The sequence below is a fragment of the Carettochelys insculpta genome, chromosome 6, assembly GCF_033958435.1.
Source record: "Carettochelys insculpta isolate YL-2023 chromosome 6, ASM3395843v1, whole genome shotgun sequence".
Classification (NCBI taxonomy): Eukaryota; Metazoa; Chordata; order Testudines; family Carettochelyidae; genus Carettochelys; species Carettochelys insculpta.
The window spans coordinates 74,937,859-74,960,750 of NC_134142.1; the positions used below are offsets into that span (position 1 = coordinate 74,937,859).

The window sequence follows — 22,892 nt, forward strand, 5'->3', positions numbered from 1 at the left end:
ATTTAGCCAGTGTGGCTGTTTTCATAAATTTATCATGCATTTTTAGCTGCTGCCATGTACATTTGGGATTAGGGAAATAGGATGATTGTAAGACACAGCCTAGTGCTATACTCACCCCTAGTGCTGGCAGCTTGACGCAAATGAGCCATCTCGAAAATTCAAAATGGCCATTTATTTGCATATTTGAGTGACTCATTTCCATATTCACAGCAGAAAACAAGCCGTGAAGACATGGCTCTACCAGCAAAAACCCGCTTTGTTGGCAGCCCCTTATCCCTGATTTTTTCCAGGAATAAGGGGCTGGTGACAGAGAGGGTTTTTGCTAGCAGAACCACATCGTCATTGCTTATTTTCTGCTGTCAATATTCAAGTGAGAAGTTTAAATATGCAAAAGAGTGGTCATTTTGAATTTTCAAGACTGCGCATATGCATCAAGCTACCGGCACTAGGGGTGAGTGTAGCACTGTCCATACAGTATATATAAAATTTATGCTAGCTGTAAGTACTTGAATACTGAACTTTAAACCCAAAAACTTTTATGCCAGGGTTCAGAGCACACAGCCCTTTTAAAGATCAATAGTGCATTCAGCTTATTGAAAAACTGAATAATTCAGTTCTAGAACATCAAAGGCCTCATAAAGGCCAAAAGAACATATTTTGTAGAGAACTGAACTTAGAAAGTTGTGTTTTGTTTTTTCTAAGACTTACCAGTTGGGGTTTAATTTTGTAAAAACAAGGGGGGATTTGTATCAATTTCCATTTGGTCTGAATCATCATATTGATGGTCAGGAAGTAAGAAATTTAAGTATGAAGCGTTGACCTATTATCCATAAAAAGCAGAACAGGTATTGTTTTGGAAAATCTCATTCATCAGGTTTTTCCAGACCTCGTATGGTTCAGATCCTGAGTTTTATTTTATGTAAATCATCAGTATAAGAGTGGGGAGAAATGTTTCCAGTTTGGCCCACCTCTATTTTTAATATCATTCCCATTCTTTTGTGAACTAGACAGGAAGGAAGCAGGATGCCACAGAACAAGGGGGAAAATTAAGCAATTCCCTTTACTGTGACTCAGTTGAGCAAACTATTACCTTTCTACTACTGTAATTGAATGATTCTCTAGAGACAGAGCAAATAATTATTGTGTTAATCTTCAGTTGCCACTTACTAAGCCATCATAGTGAGGGTATATCATTTCCTTCTTTTCTCTGACAGTCCTAGCAAATGGAAATTCTTTCAACTGAGCCGTGTGATACATATTGTGAACCCATCAGATGCTAGTGTCTACAAAGCCTAAAAGCTAGAATGTCCTCAGCACTTGCCTCTGAGTAATATATCTGGCATGATATCTGAGCAAGTTTGGTGCACTATAGCAATGGTCCCATAAGGCCACAACAATTTCACCCATCAGCGCCCAATAACAAAGGTGACTTATTTTCTTAAACACGCAGTCCACTAAAATGCACCTGACTTAACAGACCAGGAGGAAACTACTGTGGGCTGGGTGTAACAGAAAATTTCTCTCCTGCTGCCATCCTTCTGGAGCTACGTGACTGTTTAAAAAAAAAAAAAATCAATTACCTACCAGGCATCCAGATTAAAATACAGGAACTTTGTGCCAACTTTTGGAAAACCCTCCTTTAAAACTCAATACTTCCAGGTCTAAGAAATGAAAACCAGAACACCCAAACCCCTGGACTGATTCCATCTTTCCTGACAACAGGAATGAGTTAAAAAGCAGGAGAAAGATACCAGCCTTGTACAAGTCTCACGAAAAATACTTAGCCCAAATACAAAGTCTAGTTGTCTGTACTCTTCTCAAGTAACTATGACAATATGGACAGATCTTGAGTTTTGTTCTGTAACCATCACTGCTTATCAGATTTTGCTATTACAAAATGTTGCACAAACATTAAAAAGCTGATTTTAGCTTTTGAATGGGCCAGCTCTCCATATTCAACCAGGAATCAGTAAAACTATCTTGTCCATCTCTAGCAGTAATAAAGAGTCTGCCAGACATATTCTGCCGATGACAGAGCAACTGGTTTCAAAGGGGTTTCACAGATGACAGACGATAGAATTTTTATCAGCAATATGAATTTAGCAAACAAGTCAGTCGATGTATTAGTCAGAATGGCATCAAGCTGCTTTTCTCACAGCTGTGGTGGTTCTGCAGTCCTAGCAAGAGTAGAAAAGTAAAACATTTTTGTCACTGAAATAAACAATAAACTCCTGCTCTCTGAGTATGTTCAGGGAGCAGCAGATCTGTTGTGTATGCAAACACCACTTTTACAAGATCACTTTTCAGAGTAACACTACAAACTATAGGACTCATAGTATCACTTTGAGCTAGGGATTTGTCACAATCTCCATTTTACAGATGAGGACAACAGACAAAGGGGATTTTCCCAGTACCTCATAAAAGACCCTGGATTAGAATTAAAGAGCTCCAGGTTCACAGTCCAATGCTTTAGGCCATTAACCCATCCATGTCTACAATTTTTTTTTACTTGTGACCTACAAGAGCTTAAACCAAGTATTAGAGACTTGCTAACTCTCTATAGCATGCAATTTAGCCCCATCTTAAGTATGTATTTATGACTGTATTCTATCTGTAAGGTAAAAGCCCATTTTCTTCTCCACAGGGAAAAATGCTAACTTTTTTGCGTTTATGTTAGTAATTTATATTCCATAGTTTTCAGTTTAATCTCAGATTTATGAGATTCCTTCAGTGTTATGAATATTTCTCCTGCAGAACAATGTTTAATTACAATTTGTATGAATAAAGTATGTGCCCATTTTACAGTGTTAGAGAAATGGGGCCAAGTTCCACTCTTGGTTACTTCATGCATCTGGAAGTCATTGAAGCTTTACTTTATGTAACAAAGGCTCATTGTGTTCCCAGAATGAAGATCAAAAGCATAGACTCAGAGGAAACATATCTTTTATTTAAATATATGTGTAATAAAGGGAAGTGTCCCTGTAAATAAGGTCAGAAAAAGTAGCCATCTTCTTTTCAAAGATAAGCTAAACAGAAACAAGCCAAAACATTCAATTTATAAAAACAAACTGGAGTTTTTCAGTTTCTGGGTCTACAAGTGGTGAATGGGTTTACAGCCCTCTCTGCTCCCAGGGGAGCATGCAACAAGAAGGGCTGCACTCTATTGCAGTAGCACCTGCATGCAAATGCAGTAGTGTCAGTTTTAGAGCTCAGAAGGGAACCACTTGATAGAAGTAAATGCCTTTGACAGCAGCTCCTAATAAGAGGAAGGAAATGAGGGAGAGAGAGAAAAGTGATAGGAAATAAAAAGACTTTATAAAACAGGGTTTATTGCTTTCATTTGTGGTGATTTTCCTTCGTTCTGTGTAAGTGCTATGCCTTCCAATTCCAGATACAGCATAAAAGAGACACTTGTCTAAAAAGTTTATTCCTCTCTGGTATTGCCTTTGAAGACATAGCACAAACTCAGTAATACATTATTAGGCATAACAATGGAATAGTGCTAATTAATCTGGCAGAGCCTTTGCTTATGATACCAATCAAATCAATATTAATAGGGAGTGTACACTCTCTCATTACAGCACAAAATTGGCACCAATCTCCTCAGGAAGATTTTTGGGCCATAAACTGTTTGTATGTGGCTTCTCATCCCTTTTTAACAGACTGGAAGAATATATAATTATGTGCTATTTAGTACCTGCATAAGATTTCATTCAGGCTACATAGGATGCATGCCTGAAATTAATTCAATATGAAGAAGTCTCAGTTTTCAAAAATTAAGATTTTAATAGCCCACAGAGTTCAAATTAATTAAATAGGTAACACTTGTTATTTCTCATACTGCCTTACCTTCTCTATTTATTTTTATCTGCTGAATCAAGAGTGATAGAGAGCAAGGCCTGGTAAGAATTGCCTCAGCCATCATTCTTGGTTACTTACATCTGTGGTCAATTTTCCACACTTTCTTCCATAAAAGGTAAACGAGGCACTGTACTTGCAGCAGGATAATCTAAACAATATGAACAATGTTACTGTTAAAGACCATCTGGCTCATCAAGCACAGCCCCAGACTGTTAACTCCTTGAGTAAAATGTAGAACATGTAGCAGGCTTTTGTCTATATACAATTCATTTTTAAACTGATAAATGTTAGAGCTCCTGAGACACAACAGATTCCATGTGCAAGGAAATTCAGTCTCTTTTCATACTCCATAGATCTTTCATATGTTGCAATCTGGGCCAGCAAGCAACATTTACGTGTAACATTTTCTACAAAAAGTCTCTAGGCTATTAATCAGTTCTACATTTGCTTTTTGGTTTTGTGTCTTCTTTGTCCCATAATTGACTTATAAACTAAGGCCCTGATCCTACAGATGTTTATGCATACAGCTTTTACCCACATGAGTAAAATTGTTTAGTTCAGTCTATAAACAAACATAACTTGAGAAACCAATTTTTTTAAATAGAGTAAAAAGTAAAAGTAAGATCACAAGAACATAAAAAGTAATATAAATCCCAGCCCAGCTTTTTGCTATTTCCATCAGCCCCCTTCTTCTTTTGGTATTAGATGGATGTGTGAGTTAACAAGAAAAATGCCACACAGGAAAGGTATCAAAGCAATAATTAAAATTATTTGGGAGAATGGAATGGAGAAAGAAAAGTAAAAGGAGGGAGACAGCTAGTACAGTAATCCCTTGATTTATGCAGAGGTTGCATTCTGGGCAACCTTCACGCACATTGGAGAGGGTTGGAAGATTGGGCAGCTGGGGGAAATGAAGGGGACAGCCTTGAGGCTCCTGGCTTCTCCCAGCTGGGGGGCACACAGCTGCTTGCCTAATGGTTTCTGAGAAACTGTGCCACAAGCAGCTGTGTGCCAACCAGGCTCCCAGCTGGGGAACCCAGGACACAGACAGCTACTTGCAGAGTCAGTTCTCCAAGCCATGCAGCAAGCCTGTCTGCATGCTGGGCTCCTCAGCTGGCACTGCAAGCAGCTGTCTGTCGGGGACAGCAGCCTGATTCGAGGCTGTGGCCCTTGACAGGAGCAGGAAACCTGTCGGGGCCGCAGTCTCAAAAAGCCTAGATGTGCAACCTGATTGCACATATCTGGAGGGTTTACTGTATTTTAAATATTTAAGAGGCAGTGTAATCTAGCATACTGAGCACAGGACTCAGGCTACGCCTACATTGCAACTGTGATTATGCTACATATAGGAATGCTCTAAGCTAGTTTTCACAAAGCTTGCTCTCTAAAAATAGCTAAGAAGCTGCGGAGGCAATGGCAACAACACTGTCAGTTTTGAGTACAAGCTTGCCGAGATCTCCAGTATGCAACTGAGCAGCTAGCCTATGCTCTTGTGTGTGCTCCTTCAGTTTTCCTGCTATTTTTAAAAAAACTAACTTCATCAAAGGTGGTTCAGGTGTGCAAATCTACTCCAATCTGCAGTGTAGACACCTACTCAGCACTAGAAAGACCTGAGTCCCAGGGCTGGCTCTTCCATGTCCTTATGTGGTGTCACAACATGCAAATAACTGTGTTTCAGTTTCCCCATACATAAAATGATAATACGCACATCACAAAGGTATGGTCAGAAGTAATTAAAAGCTGTACAGTACATGGAAGTTGTAAGACTCAAAGCTGTGCTACCCAACACTGACACTCCCATTGGCTTCAGTGGAACAGTCACAATCTGAAGAGTCATGTGAGAGTTAAAACAGCATTTTGTATGACCAGTTTACATGTGTTAAGTGTGCCCATTTGCCTTCTGCAAACACCATCACAGATGTATGCTACGTCAAAGCCAAAAGACATTTTTGGAACCAGACACTCACCAGTACTGAGTAGCTTCTCTTCACAAGGCATAGTTTGCAGCAATTCTGCATGTAGTGGGTTAAATATTGGTCTCTGTTACAGCTGTGCAATCCATATTGCCTGATTGTAACTGAGAACAGGGTTTGGTTCCATACGGTTTTCCCCCCAAAATTTTAATGACACGGGAAAAAATAATTTATTGAACTAGAAAATTTAATTACTACTTTTCTGGGTTTTTTTTTTTTTAGTTTATTCTAAAAATATTTTTGGACAGAGAAAAGTTTAAGCAAAAAAAAAAGACTAAGCAGAGTTGGAAGTTTTCTTTGAAAGTAAACAACATAAAGAGCATGTTCATGCTCCTCTGGTTTCTGGCTTTCATTAGTTTAAACAGAAGCATTGCTACATCTAATTTCTAGGTAAAACACACACATTTCCAAACCCACCATTCCAACAAATTCTTCTTCTTTAAATGCTACTACCATCTGAAACCGATTTTCATTGAAGCCATTATATAAAAGATCATTGGAATATGTATTGACATAAATATGCTAAATTTTTGGTTTCCAAATAACTGTTAGAGGGAGGAAGTTTTGCGTTTTATTTTCTTTTTAGAAATCACTTAGCATATGCTGATGACTCACACATGGGGAAAAAAAAACCCAGAAGTACACAAGCTGTGTCACAGTTTTATGATTAATAGGGTTAAAAAGTTAGATTCACATTTAGGTTGATCACATTGAAACAATTAAGCCTAGCAAGTAAGCAATCATAAAACTATTTAGAGACCTAACAAAATTTAAGAGATTTACTGTATAAACAATATTGCTTTACAAAACAATCATTATAGATCACTCACCAAAAGAGGTAGAATGCCTCCTATGGAACATAATATTTATCAGGACAAGCGCTTTTATGGCTACTATAGTTTTGAATTATAAAAAGTTACAGTACAACAAACATTGTATTTCTAGGCTATGTCTACACTAGAGGGTTTTGTTGACAAAACCCACAGAGCATTCAGATTCCCAAGGCTTGTCAACAGTAAATCAACAGACTGTGTCACTTTTGTCAACAGTCTTATCCCACTCCACAGGAGGCAAAACGCCTACGTTGACAGAGATCTGTCAACAGAAAGCTGGTCTGGATGTTCCAGGTGGCTTTTTGTCAACAGAAAAGGCCTCTCGGGCCATGTCTACACTAGAAGCATCTGTCTGTCGACAGAAGTTACTGTCAACAGGCAAATCTCGACAGAACCTCTGTCAACAGATTGCATCTACACACAACTTGCTCTGTCGACAGAGACCTTTCAGACTGCACTGCCCTCTGGTGCCAGAAAGCACAATGGCAACTCTGCAAAGAGGGGTGCCAGGCAACCAGAAGTTCTCGCTGTCGACAGAAATGCGTACACCACACTGTTGTTGACGGTACTCTGTACAGAGATTCTTATGCCTCAAATTTTTGTCAAGGAAAATGCAGAGTTCTGTTGAGACTTTGTCGACAGAATGGAATGCTTTAAGCATGTAGATGCTCCCTGAGTTATGTCAACAAAAGGCCCCTTCTGACAGCAAAACTCTATAGTGTAGACACAGCCTAGGGCACTGCACAGGTTCCTTGGGGGACACGCTATCCACAGCAATCAGAATTCTATGATAAGTAACAGAGAGACAGGTGTGCTAGTGTATATACTACCAAAACAAAAAAGCAGTCCAGTAGCACTTTAAAGACTAACAAAATAATTTATTTGGTGATAAGCTTTCATGGGACATTCTATGATGTCTGTCTCCAGCTTATCTTAAAGCCACAAGGAACCCGTGAAACCCTGTGGCAGGAAGGTGAGAGTGTGGAAGCAGTAGAGCTACAGACTGCAATCCCCCATGCCCTCACAGCTTGAGATCAAGCTGTCCCAGATGGCAGCCAGCCAGCTACCTCAAGACTCCCCTGGGCACTTGAGGGACCAGCTGGAAGGGTCCCAGGAGCCACCCTGGGGCACAAAGCAGCGGGCCCCTCATGGACTGTGTTCAATGTCCAGGCCCTCCTGGACTTATGGGGAAAGGGGATGACCCTCCTCGATCCCAAGGCCAAGTGGTGGAATGCCCCCACCTATGTCTGGATGGCCACTGCACTTGCAGAATGGAGCAGGTCCAGGTGAAAGTAAAAGAACTTTGCCAGGGCTACACCCGGGCCTGTGACACTGGCCAAAGATCTTAGGCAAAACCAGTCACCTGCCTCTATTTCTGGGAACTGCACCAGATCCGGGAAGGGGATGACACATCACCTTTGACCTCCTCCATCAACATGATGCAGGAGGCCCCCCAGCACCCAGAGGAGGAGGAGCAGCACCCTGAGGCCCAACCCCCACCAGAGGTGGACAGGAGGTCTGTGGCAAGCAACAGCACCCTTGTGATTGTCCTGGAGTCAGTCTCTGCCAACTAGACCACTTCCAGGGCACCATTGGAGCTAGGCGAGTGGTCTCTCCAGTAATTAGCCCATGTGTCACACACCCAGGGTGTGGGAGGTGGGCACAGACAGGACGTGCTGTAAGCATCACCAATCCAGCCTGGGCAGGACCTTGTGCTGCAGTTCCAGCATGTGGAACCATATGCCAAGTAATGTGTGCCACCTGGACCCAGCAGGCAGCCCCTGGGCACAGGCTCCAGCCTGCTGTCAGCCTCGTGGGAGGCCAGATGAGACTCGCAAGGGTCACCCTGCCCACCCAAACCCTGGGTGGGAAAGGACATCAGCTCAACCCAGTTTGCAGGAGAGGAAAGAGGGTGGCTGGGCCTTCCTCCTGGCAAGCACCGCCCTGCCTGCCTCCTCTGTTGGCTGGACCCTTCCGCGAGAGTCGCCCTGGCTGCCTGAACCCTCAGAGGAGAGGGCTGGGGAGGAGACAAGACGAAGTCTTGTATCAAAGGCTGACTTTCAATAGATCGCAGCAAGGTAGCTGCTCTGCTATGCATGAAACCCTGACCCAGAATCAGGTCATCTACAAATGATTTAGCACCAGGTTCTCCACGAACATGCGGTGCGCAATGGGTGAGAGGAAGTTCCCTTCTGCCCACACTCCCGTCCCTACACGAATGGCTCTCCTCACAGAGCCCAGCCTCCCCAGCGGGAGGGGCCAGCTCTCCGGGGCCAACCGAGGCGTCACGGTGCTTCCATATTGTTACGTTTAGGGGAGATTCTGACTTAGAGGTATTCAGTCATAATCTCACAGATGGTAGCTTCGCCCATTGGATCCTCAGCCAAGCACATACACCAAATGTCCGAACCTGACAGTCCTCTACATTTAGGGGAGATTCTGACATAGAGGCGTTCAGTCATAATCCCCCAGATGGTAGCTTCGCCCATTGGCTCCTCAGCCAAGCACATACACTAAATGTCTGAACCTGCCATTCCTCTCATACTGAGCAGGATCACTATTGCAACAATACATCATCAGCAGGGTAACACTAACCTGTCTTACAATGGTCTAAACCCAGCTCACATTCCCTATTAATGGGTGAACAATTCAACGCTTGGTGAATTCTGCTTCACAATGATAGGAAGAGCTGACTTTGAAGGATCAAAAAGTGACATCACTATGAACTCTGGGCCGCCACAAGCTAGTTATGCCTGTGGTAACTTTTCTGCCACCTCCTGCTTTAAACCCAAAAAGTCAGAAGGATAGTGAGGCCCCACTTTCATGGTCTGTATTCATACTGAAAATAAAGATCAAGTGAGCTTTTGCCTTTCTGCTCTATGGAAGGTTTCTGTCCTCCCTGAGCTCGCCTTAGGACACCTGCATTACAGTTTGACAGGTGTAGTGCCCCAGTCAAACTCCCCACCTGTCACTGTCCCCGGAGCGGGTTGCGCCCAGCATGCGCCAGGCGCTTACAGCCAGAAGCAAGAGACCCTCAGGGCTCGCCCTCCCTGCCTCACCACGTAAGTGAAAAAATTATAAGAGTAGTGGTATTTCACCGGTGGCCTTGAGGCCTCCCACTTATTCTACTCCTCTCATGTCTCTTCACAGTGCCAGACTAGAGTCAAGCTCAACAGGGTCTTCTTTCCCCACTGATTCTGCCAAGCCCATTCCCTTGGCTGCAGTTTTGCTAGATAGTAGGTAGGAACAGTGGGAATCTCATTCATCCATTTATGCATGTCACTAATTAAACCTGGGAAGGAGGGTCCTGCCAGCAACTGCCATGGCTAGAAGTGGGCTAGCCACACAGGTGACACCCCAGACACACTGAGAAGTGCAGCTCCAGGAAAATGGGTATGCCTGCAGGTGAGAGGCAGCACCTGCTCCTGAGGACAGCGCTGCAAGCTGCAGGGGTGTGTGGGGCCCCTGGGGAGGGCCAGGCAGCTTCCAGCTCACCCACCACCCAAGTGGGGACTCCTTTGTGGCCAAACACTCCCCTGGCCACTAACCTGTTGAGTGGTGTGAGGGGTGCAGTCCCTGTGCAGCAAGGCCCACTGTGCAGGCCTGTCCTGCAGCCAAGCGGTGTCTGTTGCTGCTCACGGGGGAGAAAAGGGCCTCAGGGGCTGTGTTGCATGAATGACTCACTGTCTTGCCTCCTTGTCTTCCATGCTGCTGGACCCACAAAGCCTGAAGGCCGAGCCACCTCCATATCACCACCAGGACAAACCAGCCCCACCCAGCACCATAGCGAGGCAGCTCCGAACCACTGCCAGAGTGAGCCAGCCCCACAGCCAGAGGGGTCATCACTATGTGCATGAGAACCTCCAAAGGGACCACAATGCTGCCCCCCTGGAGGCTCACAGACCTCCTCAAACGGTAGCTGCAGGGCGACAAGGCGTGGTGGTGGTGGGCCTGGGACCAACTCATGTCCCGCTTCAATACCACCACTGGCATTTGGCAGGACATTGGCCCAGCCACCACTGTCCTGCTCCTGCCAGCCATCCCACAGGGCATCATTAAACTCTGGCAATGGCTGTAGGCCATACCCATCCCCCACTGCTCCACAAACCCACTGCTCCTCCTGCCAATCCAGACTCCACCACAGTCTCTGTACCTCTCCCTGCTCCTGGCCCCAATCCAGCTCTGAAACCATGTGTGAGAAGGGATCCCAAGGCTGACTCTAGTCGAGGTCCTGCTCCCCTCCCCCCTCAGGTTCACAGCACCCCTCCCCTTCCATGGTCTGAGTCCCCCCACCCTGCCCCAAGCCTCTCCTCCAAGTTCTGATGCTCTCACCCCTGTCCAAAGCCCCCCTACTATACACAGTTCATTGTTTGTGCACTTGCCTTTGATGTAAATAGCTCTTTATTGCACTGTTCCTGTTTTGCACTTGTTTCTATTTGTTTAATAGCTCTTTGAGCACCACTACCATGTCCCTCTTTCTTTGGCAGGGTTTGGGGAGGGGTGAGGAGTCAATGGGAGTGGTGGGGATCAGATGGGGTTGTGGGCCAGAGGTCCCCGAGGGGAGAGCCCTCGGAAGGATTATTGGGGGTCATGGGAGAAGCTTTCCCTCAGGGTTTTATGGAGCTGCAGCCCAGCCTGTCAGATCGGAGCTGCACGCAGCTGCTCATACCTGAGGCCAGCATCTGCTCTCCTACCTCCGTAACATTGTGCAGGGCACAACATGTGGTCACAACTTGGGGGATGTTGTGCTCCCCATCCAGGTAGGTGAGCAGGCACCTAAAGCATGCCTTGAGACAACTGAAGGCACACTTCACCTGCATCTGGGCCCAGATGAGGCGGGCATCGAACAGTTCCCAGCTGGGATCCAGCTGACCAGTATAGTGCTTCATCAGCCAGGGCATGAGAGGGTAGGCCATGTCCCCCACAATGCACAGTGGCATGTGCACATCTCTGACGGCCAGCTTCCATCAGGGGACTAACGTGCCTGCGTCCATTCTCTTGCACAGGCTGGAGTTGTGGAACACCCCTGTGTCATGCACCTAGCTCAACCACTGAATGTATATGTTCGTGAACTACCCTCTGTGATCAACCAGGGCCTGCAGCCCCATGGAGAAGTACCCCTTTCTGTTGGTATACTTGGCCACGCCGTGGTCCAGGTCAGGGATTAAGATGTGGGTCCTATCAATAGCTCCAAAGCTGTTTGGGAATCCCAGGGTGGAGAATCCAGCCACAACTGTGTCCACGTCTACCAGACAGATGACCTTCTGTAGCAGGATGGTATTGATGGCTGTCACAACCTGCCAAAGGGGAGGACCAAACACTAACATCAGGGACTGAAGTAGGGAGTCCATGGACCCCCAGAAGTTCCCCTGCTTCCTCATATCTCTGGGATATGCCCCCTGCATGACGCCACCCCCTGGAAGCAGGTCTGTGTGAGGATGGGACAGCACGGTCCCCTGGGGATGAGGCTTCCCTTGCATCCCTGACCCCGTTTCCCAAGACGTCCCCCTTTGGCGGCCCAAGAGAGCCTTACCTCCATGAGGAGGACCCTGATGATTGACTTTCACACACCAAACTGGTTTCCCATGGAGTGGTAGCTGTCAAAATTGGTGGGCTTTCAGAGGGCGACTACAACATACTTCTCCATGGGGATGGTAGGTCGCAGCTGGGTGTCTTGTCTCCAGAGGGCAGGGGTGAGCCAGGCACAGAGATCCAGGAATGTGTCCTTCTGCATGTGGAAGTTCGGGTGCCACTGCTGGTCATCCCACTGAACCATGACTAGCCAGTCCCATTATTTGGAACTGGTGCGGTGCCTCCAGATCCGCCTGTGCACTGGGGGGTGTGGGCAAGTGTGGGTGGGACCATGTGGTAACATTGGTGAGTTCCTCACAGCTGGTATTTGGTTCACCCTCCCACAGGAAGAGGAGGACAGCCTTGAGGAGGTGCAGCAGATGGGGCCAGTGCAGGCCCAGGGGCTGTTCTGGCACCATGGCTAGCTAGAAAGTGCTGTGTCTCTCAGCAAGCATCGAAGCCCTGCTCTAGCACCTGTGCTGTCCCTCATGGGCAGGGAAGGGGCATCTGGGGGAGGCCCTTTAAGGGTGTGTCTCAGCAGGGCTCCCAGAAGGGACTGCCAGCTATGCAACCCCTTCTGACAGTGTTCCACGTGGCTATTCTGTTGAGATAGCAGCCAGGCAGTCTGGTCACGCTCTGTTGACAGAATAGATCAAAAAAGTGATCCACTTTGCTGTCCAGTCGCAAGCTGTCAACAGAGGTTTTGTTGGATGGTATCTGCCGACTAAAACTTCTATCGACAGATCACTCTATCCTAGACATAGCCCTAGATAACACAATGAAGGCATCTAATGGCTTGTTGCATCTAATTTGAACCCCTTTTCTCAACTCTTGCAAGAAAGGGATAACACTGATCTTGCGGAATGCAGTCTCCCTAAATCTGTAAGGAGTCACGAGGAGTTACAAGCATCTCCTAGTGAAACAGCATCAAGTACGTAAAAGAAGGTAAAAAATCTAGCATTAATTCTTTATCTCTCGTAGAAAGAGTTGTTTAAAACTTATTTTCGAATAATAGAATTCTAGGGCTGGAAGGTACCTCAGGGTCATCTAGTCCAGCTCCCTGCCTAAAGCAGGATCAACTCCAACTAAATCATCCCAGCCATAACTATGTCAAGCCAGGACTTAAAAATCTCTAGGGATGGAGATTCCAGCACTTGTCTTGGTAACACATTCCAGTGCTTCACCACCCTTCTGGTGAAATAGTTTTTCCTAACATCCAAGCTACACCTCTCCCAATGTAACTTCAGACCATTGATCCTTGTTCTGCCACCTGTCACCACTGAGAACAGTCTCTCTCAATCCTCTTTAGAGCCACCTTTCAGGAAGTTGAAGGCTGCTATCAAATTGCCCCTAGCTCTTCTCTTCTGCAAACTAAACAAGCCCAAATCCCTCAGCATCTCCTAACAGGTTATGTGCTCCCGTCCCCTAATCATTTTTGTTGCCCTTCCCTGAGCCCTCTCCAATGCATCCACATCCTCTCTATAGTGGGGGGGAGACAGGCAGAACTGGATGCAATACTCCAGATGTGGCCTCATCAGTGTTAAATAAAGGGGAATAATAACTTCTCTAGAGCTACATCTACACGTGAATGCTACATCGAAATAGCTTATTTCGATGTAGCGAAATCGAAATAAGCTATTTCTATGAATAGCGTCTACACGTCCTCCAGGGCTGGTGCCGTCGACGTTCAACATCGACGTTGGGCAGCACCCATCGAAGTAGGCGCTGCAGGGGAGCGTCTACATGCCAAAGCGGCCCACATCGACATAAGGGTGCCAGGAACAGCTGCAGACAGGGTCACAGGGCGGACTAGCACTTCCCGGGCAACAGTAAGCCGCTCCCTTAAAGGGCCCCTCCCACACACACTTGCACTAAACAGCACAAGATCCACAGAGCCGACAACTGGTTGCAGACCCTGTGCGTGCAGCATGGATCCCCAGCTGCAGCAGCAGCAGCCAGAAGCCCTGGGCTAAGGGCTGCTGCACACAGTGACCATAGAGCCCCACAGGGGCTGGAGAGAGTGTCTCTCAACCCCTCAGCTGATGGCCGCCATGGCGGACCCCACTATTTCGATGTTGCGGGACGCGGATCGGCTACACGTGCCCTACTTCGACGTTCAACGTTGAAGTAGGGCACTATTCCCATCCCCTGATGGGGACAGCAACTTCGATGTCTCGCCGCCTTACGTCGATGTCAACTTCAAAATAGCTCCCGCCCCGTGTAGACGTGGCGGGCACTCTTTCGAAGTTGGCGCGGCTACTTCGAAGTAGCCAGCATGTGTAGACACAGCTTAGATCTGCTGGAAATGCTTCTCCTAATGCATACCATTATGCCATTAGCCTTTTTAGCAACAAGAGGATGCTGTTGACTCATATCCAGGCTCTCATCCACTGTAATTCCCAGGTCCTTTTCTGCTGCACTGATACTTAGCCAGTCGGTACTCAGCCTGTAACAATGCTTGGGATTCTTCCGTCCCAAGTGCAGAACTCTGCACTTCTCCTTGCTGAACCTCACCAGATTTCCTTTGGCCCAATCCTCCAATTTGTTTAGGTCACTCTGGATCCTAGCCCTACCTGACCCCCTAGCTTAGTGTTATCTGCAAATTTGCTAAGGGTGCAATCCATCCCCTTCATCCAGGTCATTAATAAAGATGTTGTACTAATCTAATTTCATTCTCTAGAAGGTAAAATTCACTGATAGAAAGCTTCAAATACACCACGGGAAAGAAGAAGTTACTCACTTCCATGCAGTAATGATAGTTCTCACAGATGTGTCCCTACAGTTGCTCCACGCAGGTGTCAGCACATCCCTGAGCTGTGGATCGGAAAGCTTTACAGAGCAGTGCCCCCCACCCTCCTCCATGTGCTGCATGTGCACAGGAACCAGCTGGTGACACCACCACACTGAGGAGACAGTGTATGGCACAGTCCTCCTCTGTTCCTTTTCTACCTAAAGTTCTTAGAGACTCCAAGTAGAGGGGAGGAAGGAAGGGTTGTGGAGCATAAAAGTTAGAACTTCTTCTTCTCCTTTGAGTGTTCCCTGCTGGTGCTCCACACAGGTGATTCCACAGCAGTACCCCTATGCTAGAGGTGGGTATTGGGAGTCTTTCAGTGGTATGATGTAAAACAGCATCTGCCAGGGCAGTGGTAGGTATCGGCCCTTTGTGCAGCGCATAATGCTTTGAAAACATATGGTGTGAGGACCACGTGGCTGCTCTACAGATGTCTACCAGAGAGAAATTGCTAAGAAAGGCAGTTGTTGCAGCCATCGCTTGTGTCAAGCAGGCTCTAATGGTCTGTGGCGGCTGCTTGCCTCTAAGTTGGTACGCAGCAGGAATGAAATCTGCAATCCCCTTGGATAGGTGTTGTGCTGAAACAGCTGTTCCTGCACAGGGCCCCGACCATGCTACGAAAAGTTTGTCTGAGTTCCTATTTAGCTTGGTTCTGTCCAGGTAAAATGCAAGAGTCCGTCTAATATCGAGAATATGCAATGCAGCCTCCCCAGGAGAAGAGTGAGGCCTAGGAAAGTAAGTGGGCAAGTATATAGGTTCATTCACTTGAAACCCTGATACAACTTTGGGGAGAAATCCCAGGTGACAGCCTAAATACTACCTTGTCTTTGGTGAAAACAATAAAGGGTGGGTCAGCCATGAGTGCTGCAATCTCCCTGAACCTTCTGGCTGACGTAATGGCCACTAGAAAAGCCACCTGCATGGACACATATTGAAGGGTTGTTGCGGCAAGCAGTTTAAATGGAGGTCTTGTCAGTGTATCTAGGACCAAGTTCAGGTCACAAGGTGGTACCAGAGGGTGCAGATTTGGGCGTACCTTTTGTAACCTTGTTAAGAATCGTTTCACCATCAAGAGACCGAAGGTAGAAGAGCAGTTTCCTGTGTTGTGGAAAGCTGTAACTGCAGCCAGATGCACCCTAATAAAGCTAATAGAGAGGCCTGCATCATTGAAGTCCATAACATAATCGAGCAAAGCAGCTATGGAAGCAGAATCAGGATACAGATTGTGGATTATACACCATTGCTGGAAGTGTGCCAATTTCCTAGTATAGGTATTTCTAGTGGAAGGGCGCCGGCTATTTTGAAGGATATTTTTGACCCTGTTCGAAAAGGTAAGTTCTTCATCATGGAATCTTGGAGAAGCCATGAAGTGAGTTTCAGGGTTTTGGTACTGGGATGAAATTTGGTGCCATGGTGCTGAATGAGAAGGTTCAGCATCAACAGGAGAGGGATCAGGATCAACTGAAGGAGTGCAGGTAAGGAAGCCAGGGTTTGCTGGGCCAATCTGGTGCTATCAGTATTGCAGTTGCTCAATCTGCCCTGATTTTGTTGGTCACTCTAGCAAATGAGCGGGACTGGAGGAAAGGCATAGAAAAGGGGAGCTGTCCAATGAATCAAGAATGCATCCCTCTGTGACCTCCTGCCTATTCCTGCCCTGGAACAAAAGCTGTGGCACTTGAGATTGTGGAGAGCCACAAAGAGGTGTTGTTGGTGAGCCTCATTTGTGGAATATAGAGAGACGTATGTTGGTGTCCATTTCCCATTCATGCTGGTCTGAGAAATACCTGCTCAGCTTGTCCACCCTGGCATTTTGTTCTCCAGGTATGTATGCTGCTGTCAGGGTTACCAGGTTCTTTATGCACCAATTCCATAATCTGAGTGCCTCAGCACATAAAGAGTGTGACCGGGCACTCCCCTGCCAGTTGATATAAAACATACTGGATGTGTTGTCCATGAGGATATGAACAGTATTGCCCCATATCAATGGGAGAAAATGGGCACAGGTTCTCCAAATGGCTCTGAGCTCCAGGATGTTGATATGAAGAAGTCTCTCATTGTGAGCCCATGTGACCTGAATTGATGATGTGTCACAGTTGGCCCCCCAACCCATGAGAAAGGCACCTGTAGTTATAGTTACAGAGGGCTCTGGGGGATGGAAAGGTATGCCCACAAGAAGGTGTTCAGGATGTCCACCAGTCCAGTGACTGTAGCACTAGTGGAGGAAGAGTAAGAGTCTTCAACAATCTGTGGCAGGTTGGTATGTAGTTGCTGGTGACCCATTGTTGGAGCCAGCACATATGCAGTCTTGTGAATGGGACTACAAATGTCATGGCAGCCATATGCCCCAACAACTGAAGGCAAGTTTGAGCCATACTAAAAGAGGCATTTTGACTATGTGGACAAGGTCACAGATTGCCTGGAACCTGTGAGCAAGTAAGTAGACTCTGGTTGAAATCAAATCCAGTCGTGCTCCTATGAACTCTAGAGTCTGAGTTGGTCTCAAAGTGGACTTCTGTAGATTCAAAGGCAACCACGTCAGGAAAAACATTCCCTGGTAGTATTTATCATGAGGGTAGTTTGGTGGTAAGTAGAACCCTTAACAAGGCAGTCATCTAAGTCACTGCCTTCTGAAGTATACTGTGACAACAGCAAGTGTCTTGGAGAAAACTCGCAGGGCCATAGAAAGTCTGAAAGGGAGGACTTTGTATTGGCAGTGGTCCTGACCCACCATAAAACAGAGGAATCTCCTGTGGGATGGCTGAATGGTCATGTGAAAATAAGTGTCCTGAAGGTCAAGGGCTGAGAACCAGTCCCCCCTGCTAGTGGTGGAATGATAGTCTGTAAGGTTACCATCTTGAATTTTGTATTGAGAAGGAATCTGTTAAATTTCCTCAGGTCTAAGATAGACCTGATTTCTTGGCTGTCAGGAAATAGTTGGAATAAAAAACCTTGCCCCTGTGCTTGTCGGGGATGAGTTCTATTGCCCCTAAATATAAGAAGTTTTTGCACTTATGTCCATAGAACGGGCTTGTGAGATGGGTCCCTGAAGCAGGGTGGGGTAGGAGGATGGGTGGGAGGGATGTTTGTAAAAGGAATTGTGTAGCTTTCTCTGATGATAGCTAAGACTCATTTGTTGGATGTAATCTGTGTCCACTGTTTGTAAAAGGGCCTCAGGCGATGGTGGAAAGTGGGCCCTGAGTGCACTAGATTTAAGGGGTGGTCACTCAGACCCTCAACTAAGCCATCAAATTTGATTCTTTTGGGAGGTAGGGTGGGCTGTGGCTGACTGCCCCTGATGTGTCCTTCTTCTGTTTGGTCTATTTTTAGGCTTATTATTGTATTGCCTAAGCTGTTGTCTGTAATAAGAGTAGTTATGCTCCTTAGTCCAATGGAAGGGTGCGTACTTGCACCTTTTGCTAGGAGAGGAGTACATTCCCAGTGTGCACAATATTGCTCTGCAGTCTTTCATAGAATGTAATATCTCATCAGTAGTGCTGGAGACTTGTTGCTTTCTATCAAAGGGGAGGTCTTCCACCTTTGACAGGATTTCATGGGGAATAAAGACAAGAACCATGACACCATGCACATAACTATTGCAGTGGCAGTGGTCCTAGCAGCTGGGTCAGCCACATCCATTGCTGTCTGAAGGGCAGTTTTAGCAATTGCGAAGCCCCCTTATAGACTGCAGGGTAAGGTGTTTAGTGTCTGGCAAGTCCTGTAGTAAGTCTTGTAATTTATTGCAATTTGTATGGTCATAATTGGCTAAAAGAGCGGAGTAGTTCGCAATTCTGTACTGCAGGGTGGCTGAAGGGTATACCTTGCGCCCGAAGAAATCTAAATGCATGTGTTCCCTATCAGAGGGGGTGGATTTAAATTTAGGGTTTTGGGATTTGTGGTTTACCAAATCCACCACCAAGGAATTGGGTTGCATATATGAAAAAAGAAAATCCATGCCCTTAGATGGGACAAAATACTTCCTATCTGCCCTGCAATTGGTGGGCAGGATAGAAGCTGGGGTCTTCCAGAGAACCTCAAAGGGTTCAAGGATTGCTTCATTAATAGGTAGTGCTATTTTGGAGGGCACAGATGGCTGCAGGATCGTGAGCAGCCTGTATTGTTTATCTTGCACCTCCTGAAGGGAGATGTCCTGGGATTGAGCAACCCTCTTAAAGAGTTCTTGAAAGTGCTTTAGGTCATCAGTTGGAGGAGAGAGGGAAATGTGAAAAACCACCTCATCTCATATAGACCTGTTACCCTTGGAAGATGCCACAGAGTCTGAATGAGGTAAATCTTCCATAGCATTAGAGGTTGTCTATGAGACACTAGACAACAGATTAGTTGTTGAGGACTGTATGACATTGTAGGACGGTGACCAGCCATATGTTTATACTGAGGTGTAGCATGCCTAGAGCATGGGATGTCTCCCATGAACCCCACTGAGGTGGAAACTGTTGAGTGGGGTACAGCCACAGCTGGTGTACCCATAATGGGAGACGCTGATAGGGATGGTCCCTATACGAATGCCAGGATGGAGGCGAGTAAGCTCGTGAGTGCCTGCCTCTATGCCTGCTACTGGCCTCAGATTCCGATGAAGGTGAAGATGAACAAGATCGTTATATGAGGTACTAGAATGCTCGTGTCCTATCAAATTCAGTGGGGACACAAATGGTGTGGGCACCGCTAGTGGATGCATATATTGCTTTTCGGTAGCAGATGTCTCAGGGGTGCCTGCTGATTTGGGTCACCTGGTCTCTCCCTCAGATCCCCTTGCTGAGGAGGATCTGCAATCTCTCAATGGTACCCGACATGGGTGGCACCGGAAAACATGAGGCTGCCAACAGCTCAGATAGAGCAAGCCGGTGACACTGTCCCAGTATGATAGCCTCTGCGGGGCCCTATCTGAGGGCTTTTGCTGCACCCGTGTATCTTTTGGCGTGCCCCTAGATGAGAGGGACTTTTGCCAAAGTAGCACTTTTAAGTGTGCTTCCTGTTCCTTCCGTGCCCTTGTCGGCATGCCCTGGTAACAGGGGCACACAGAAATGCTATGGCATTCACTTAAACATTCAAGGCATAAGGCGTGTCCACAGACAAAGGCATAGCGCCTCCACAGGTATCACAATTCTTCATAGAATTAGGCATGGAGAAAAACAGGTAGCTGTCTCTTTAAGACAGGAACTGTTTCTGTGAGAAAAAAAGTGGCTGCCACCACTTAATTTTTTTTTTTTGGTGAGGTAAAAATGAATTAAAAAATGAATAAGTATTAAAAATAAGAGAGACAGGAGGGAAGCTAAACAAAAAGTTCTGATTCTTCCATTCAGAAAAGTAAGAGCTGCTCTGCGTCCATCCACAGCCAAGGACGGTAGAAAAGGAACTGAAGAGGGCTGTGCTGTGTGGTCTCTTCTCAGCACAGTGATATCGCCGTCTGGCTCCTGCACACATGTGGCACATGGGGGATGGCACTGCTCTGTAAGGCTTTCCGATCCGCAGTCCAGTGACACATTGACACCTACATGGAACACCCGCAGAGAACACTCAAAGGAGAGCTGACGGATTTCAGTTATGACCATTCTACCGGTATAATGTGAACATGTGCTCAATAACAAGTTCATGCATTCTAACAGCTTTTTACAAAGCCTTAATTAACATACTCATACTCTTTAGAATAAAAGCCTTACAGATATTAACACTGGGCATTAAGGTTACCAATTTTAATTCGGCTCAAAACTAAATTATTGGATTTAGAAAGCATGGCTGGAGCCATTTCCATATAATAACATTCTTGCAATAATACTCTGTTTTTCAACTGTAGAGCACAAAGTGCTACATAAAGGAAAATAAGCTTTATCATCCCCTTTTTTATAATCTGGAAACTGAAGCACAGACACATTACGGCCACATCTACACTAACAAGTACATTCAAAATTGGGGTCGAAAGATGGCCCTCTTTCAAAATTATCCATGGAGCATCTACACACAAACCAAGATCTTTCGAAATTAACCTCAAAAGAATGCGGCTGTTCCGTTGAAGTCAGTCCTCCATTCTTGCCGTGGAAAGAGCACCCTCCATCGAAAAACTCTTTCGAAAGAGAGCAAGTGTAGACACTCCACGGACAGCTATTTCGAAACAGGGCGTCCTCCATGCACCATTCACAGCACAAGTGGAACTCTATGGCTCCAGCATCCGGCCCCATTTAAAGACACAGGCTCCCAGGAACCTCAGGAAGGAAGCTGAGTGTGTGCAGGCAGCTGCACAGCCTGCTCCCTGACAGGACACTTCTGCCAGCCCACTGTGCTCCCTGGATCCATGACCAGCCAGCCAGCCCCCCCACCCACCCCAGGACCCACCCCAAGGACACAGGGAAACCCTTCCAGGCGGGGAGCCAGACCGCGAAGCAACAGGCCTCCTCCTGGATGGAGGCCAAGCAGCGGGATCTCCTCTCCCTCTGGGAGGATGAGGAAATCCTGCACCAGACTGGGGTCCAGGGGTGCCATGCCTTGGCATTTGAGCGCCTCTCCAAGGGCCTGATCGGCTGGGGCCAACCCACCCACACCCCAAACCAGCTCAGGTCCAAGGTGAAAGAACTCCGGGAGGGCTATTGCAAGGCCTGGGATGCAACTGGGTGGTAGGGGGCAGAGCCCACAAGCTGCTTCTATTATAAAGAGCTATACCGCCTCCTCTCTCCCCTTCTGTCTCCACAGCTCCAGCAGCTGGCAGCTGGACCAGCCCCATCTCAGGTGCAGGAAGCCTCACTACCAAGTGTGAGCAGCCCAAACCCCAAGCAAGGACAGTGCGGCACCACCAGGGTGAGGAGGAGGTGGGGGATGTTGCCCACACCATGGCCCTGCAGGTCCTCACCGGCGTGCCTCACCATGGAGTGGCAGGTCTGGGACTGGGTGGCAAATAACCTGAACACCCTGACCCAGGCTGTTACCAGCCACCTGGCCCCAGCCACCACCCCCTCGTGAGCCACTCCCACCCCCATCCCAGCATCCTATCCCCTTGTTACCTGGCCACCCTCCCACCTCCCTCCCACCCATCCTACCTCCTGCAGCAGACACCCCCCCATGAGCTCTACCTCACTGCCCTGGTCCCAACTCACCTCCCCCTGGCTGGCCTCATGCAGCTGGCCCACATATTGCTGGCCAGGGGGAGGCCATGCCCCCTGCTCTCCCTTTGCTGACCCCGGCCAGACTGTGGAGGCCTCACCCCAGCCACACCCCTACCTGCCCCTGCTGCTGTCCACAGCCCAGTCCTGACCAAGCCCCCAGACAAGGGGAGAAGAGGAGGGCGCAGGTGACAGGGATCCCGGCCATCGACCCCCGTCAATGGGTAAAGCACCCGCCCCAACCCTCACGCCTTCTGGGGCTTGCAGGGCGTGCGCCTGGGGCTTCTTTGCTCCTGTATATAGTCCCTCCACCTGCCTATAAATAGTGTCCCCCAGACCGCTGTTTCCAGTTCCCCCACCCACCTTTATATAGTTCCCTGGAGTTGGCAGAGGCACAGACAGGTTTCAAGTGCAATTAAACATTTTATTGTTGAGGTTAACGCCATGTCCCCTGAGCACGTGTGGGAGTGGTGGGGCAGGGGTGTCATTGTGGTCCCCAGTCAAAGGCCTGGTGCAAGGCCTCCTGTACCCGCACCCCATCCTGCTGGGCCTGGTGGCATGGGGCAGCAGGGGGCTGCTCATACCCACGCCCCAGCTCAGTGGGCCACCCCTGCACAAATGGCTCATGCTTCGCCTCCATGATGTTGTGCAGGGGTGGCCCACCACCACTGGGATGCAGCAGAGGCCCATCTCCAGCCTGGTGAGGAGGCACCTGAAGTGTCCCTTCAAGCAGCTGAATGCCCACTTAAATGGTATT

General features: G+C 47.3%; 1 protein-coding gene across 8 annotated transcripts in view; it reads right to left on the bottom strand.

Annotated features, from left to right (window-relative positions):
* The window catches only part of PARVA (parvin alpha), a 208,344-nt gene that overhangs the window by 130,072 nt on the left and 55,380 nt on the right, over positions 1-22,892 (bottom strand). For 6 of the 8 annotated variants that reach the window (XM_074997362.1, XM_074997358.1, XM_074997363.1 and 3 more), the window contains exon 2: positions 3,940-4,009. The exons of the other annotated variants lie outside the window; for them this stretch is intronic. In XM_074997362.1, the coding sequence (XP_074853463.1) occupies positions 3,940-4,009 (70 nt within the window). The remainder of the gene's footprint in view (positions 1-3,939; positions 4,010-22,892) is intronic. 8 annotated transcript variants of the gene reach the window in all.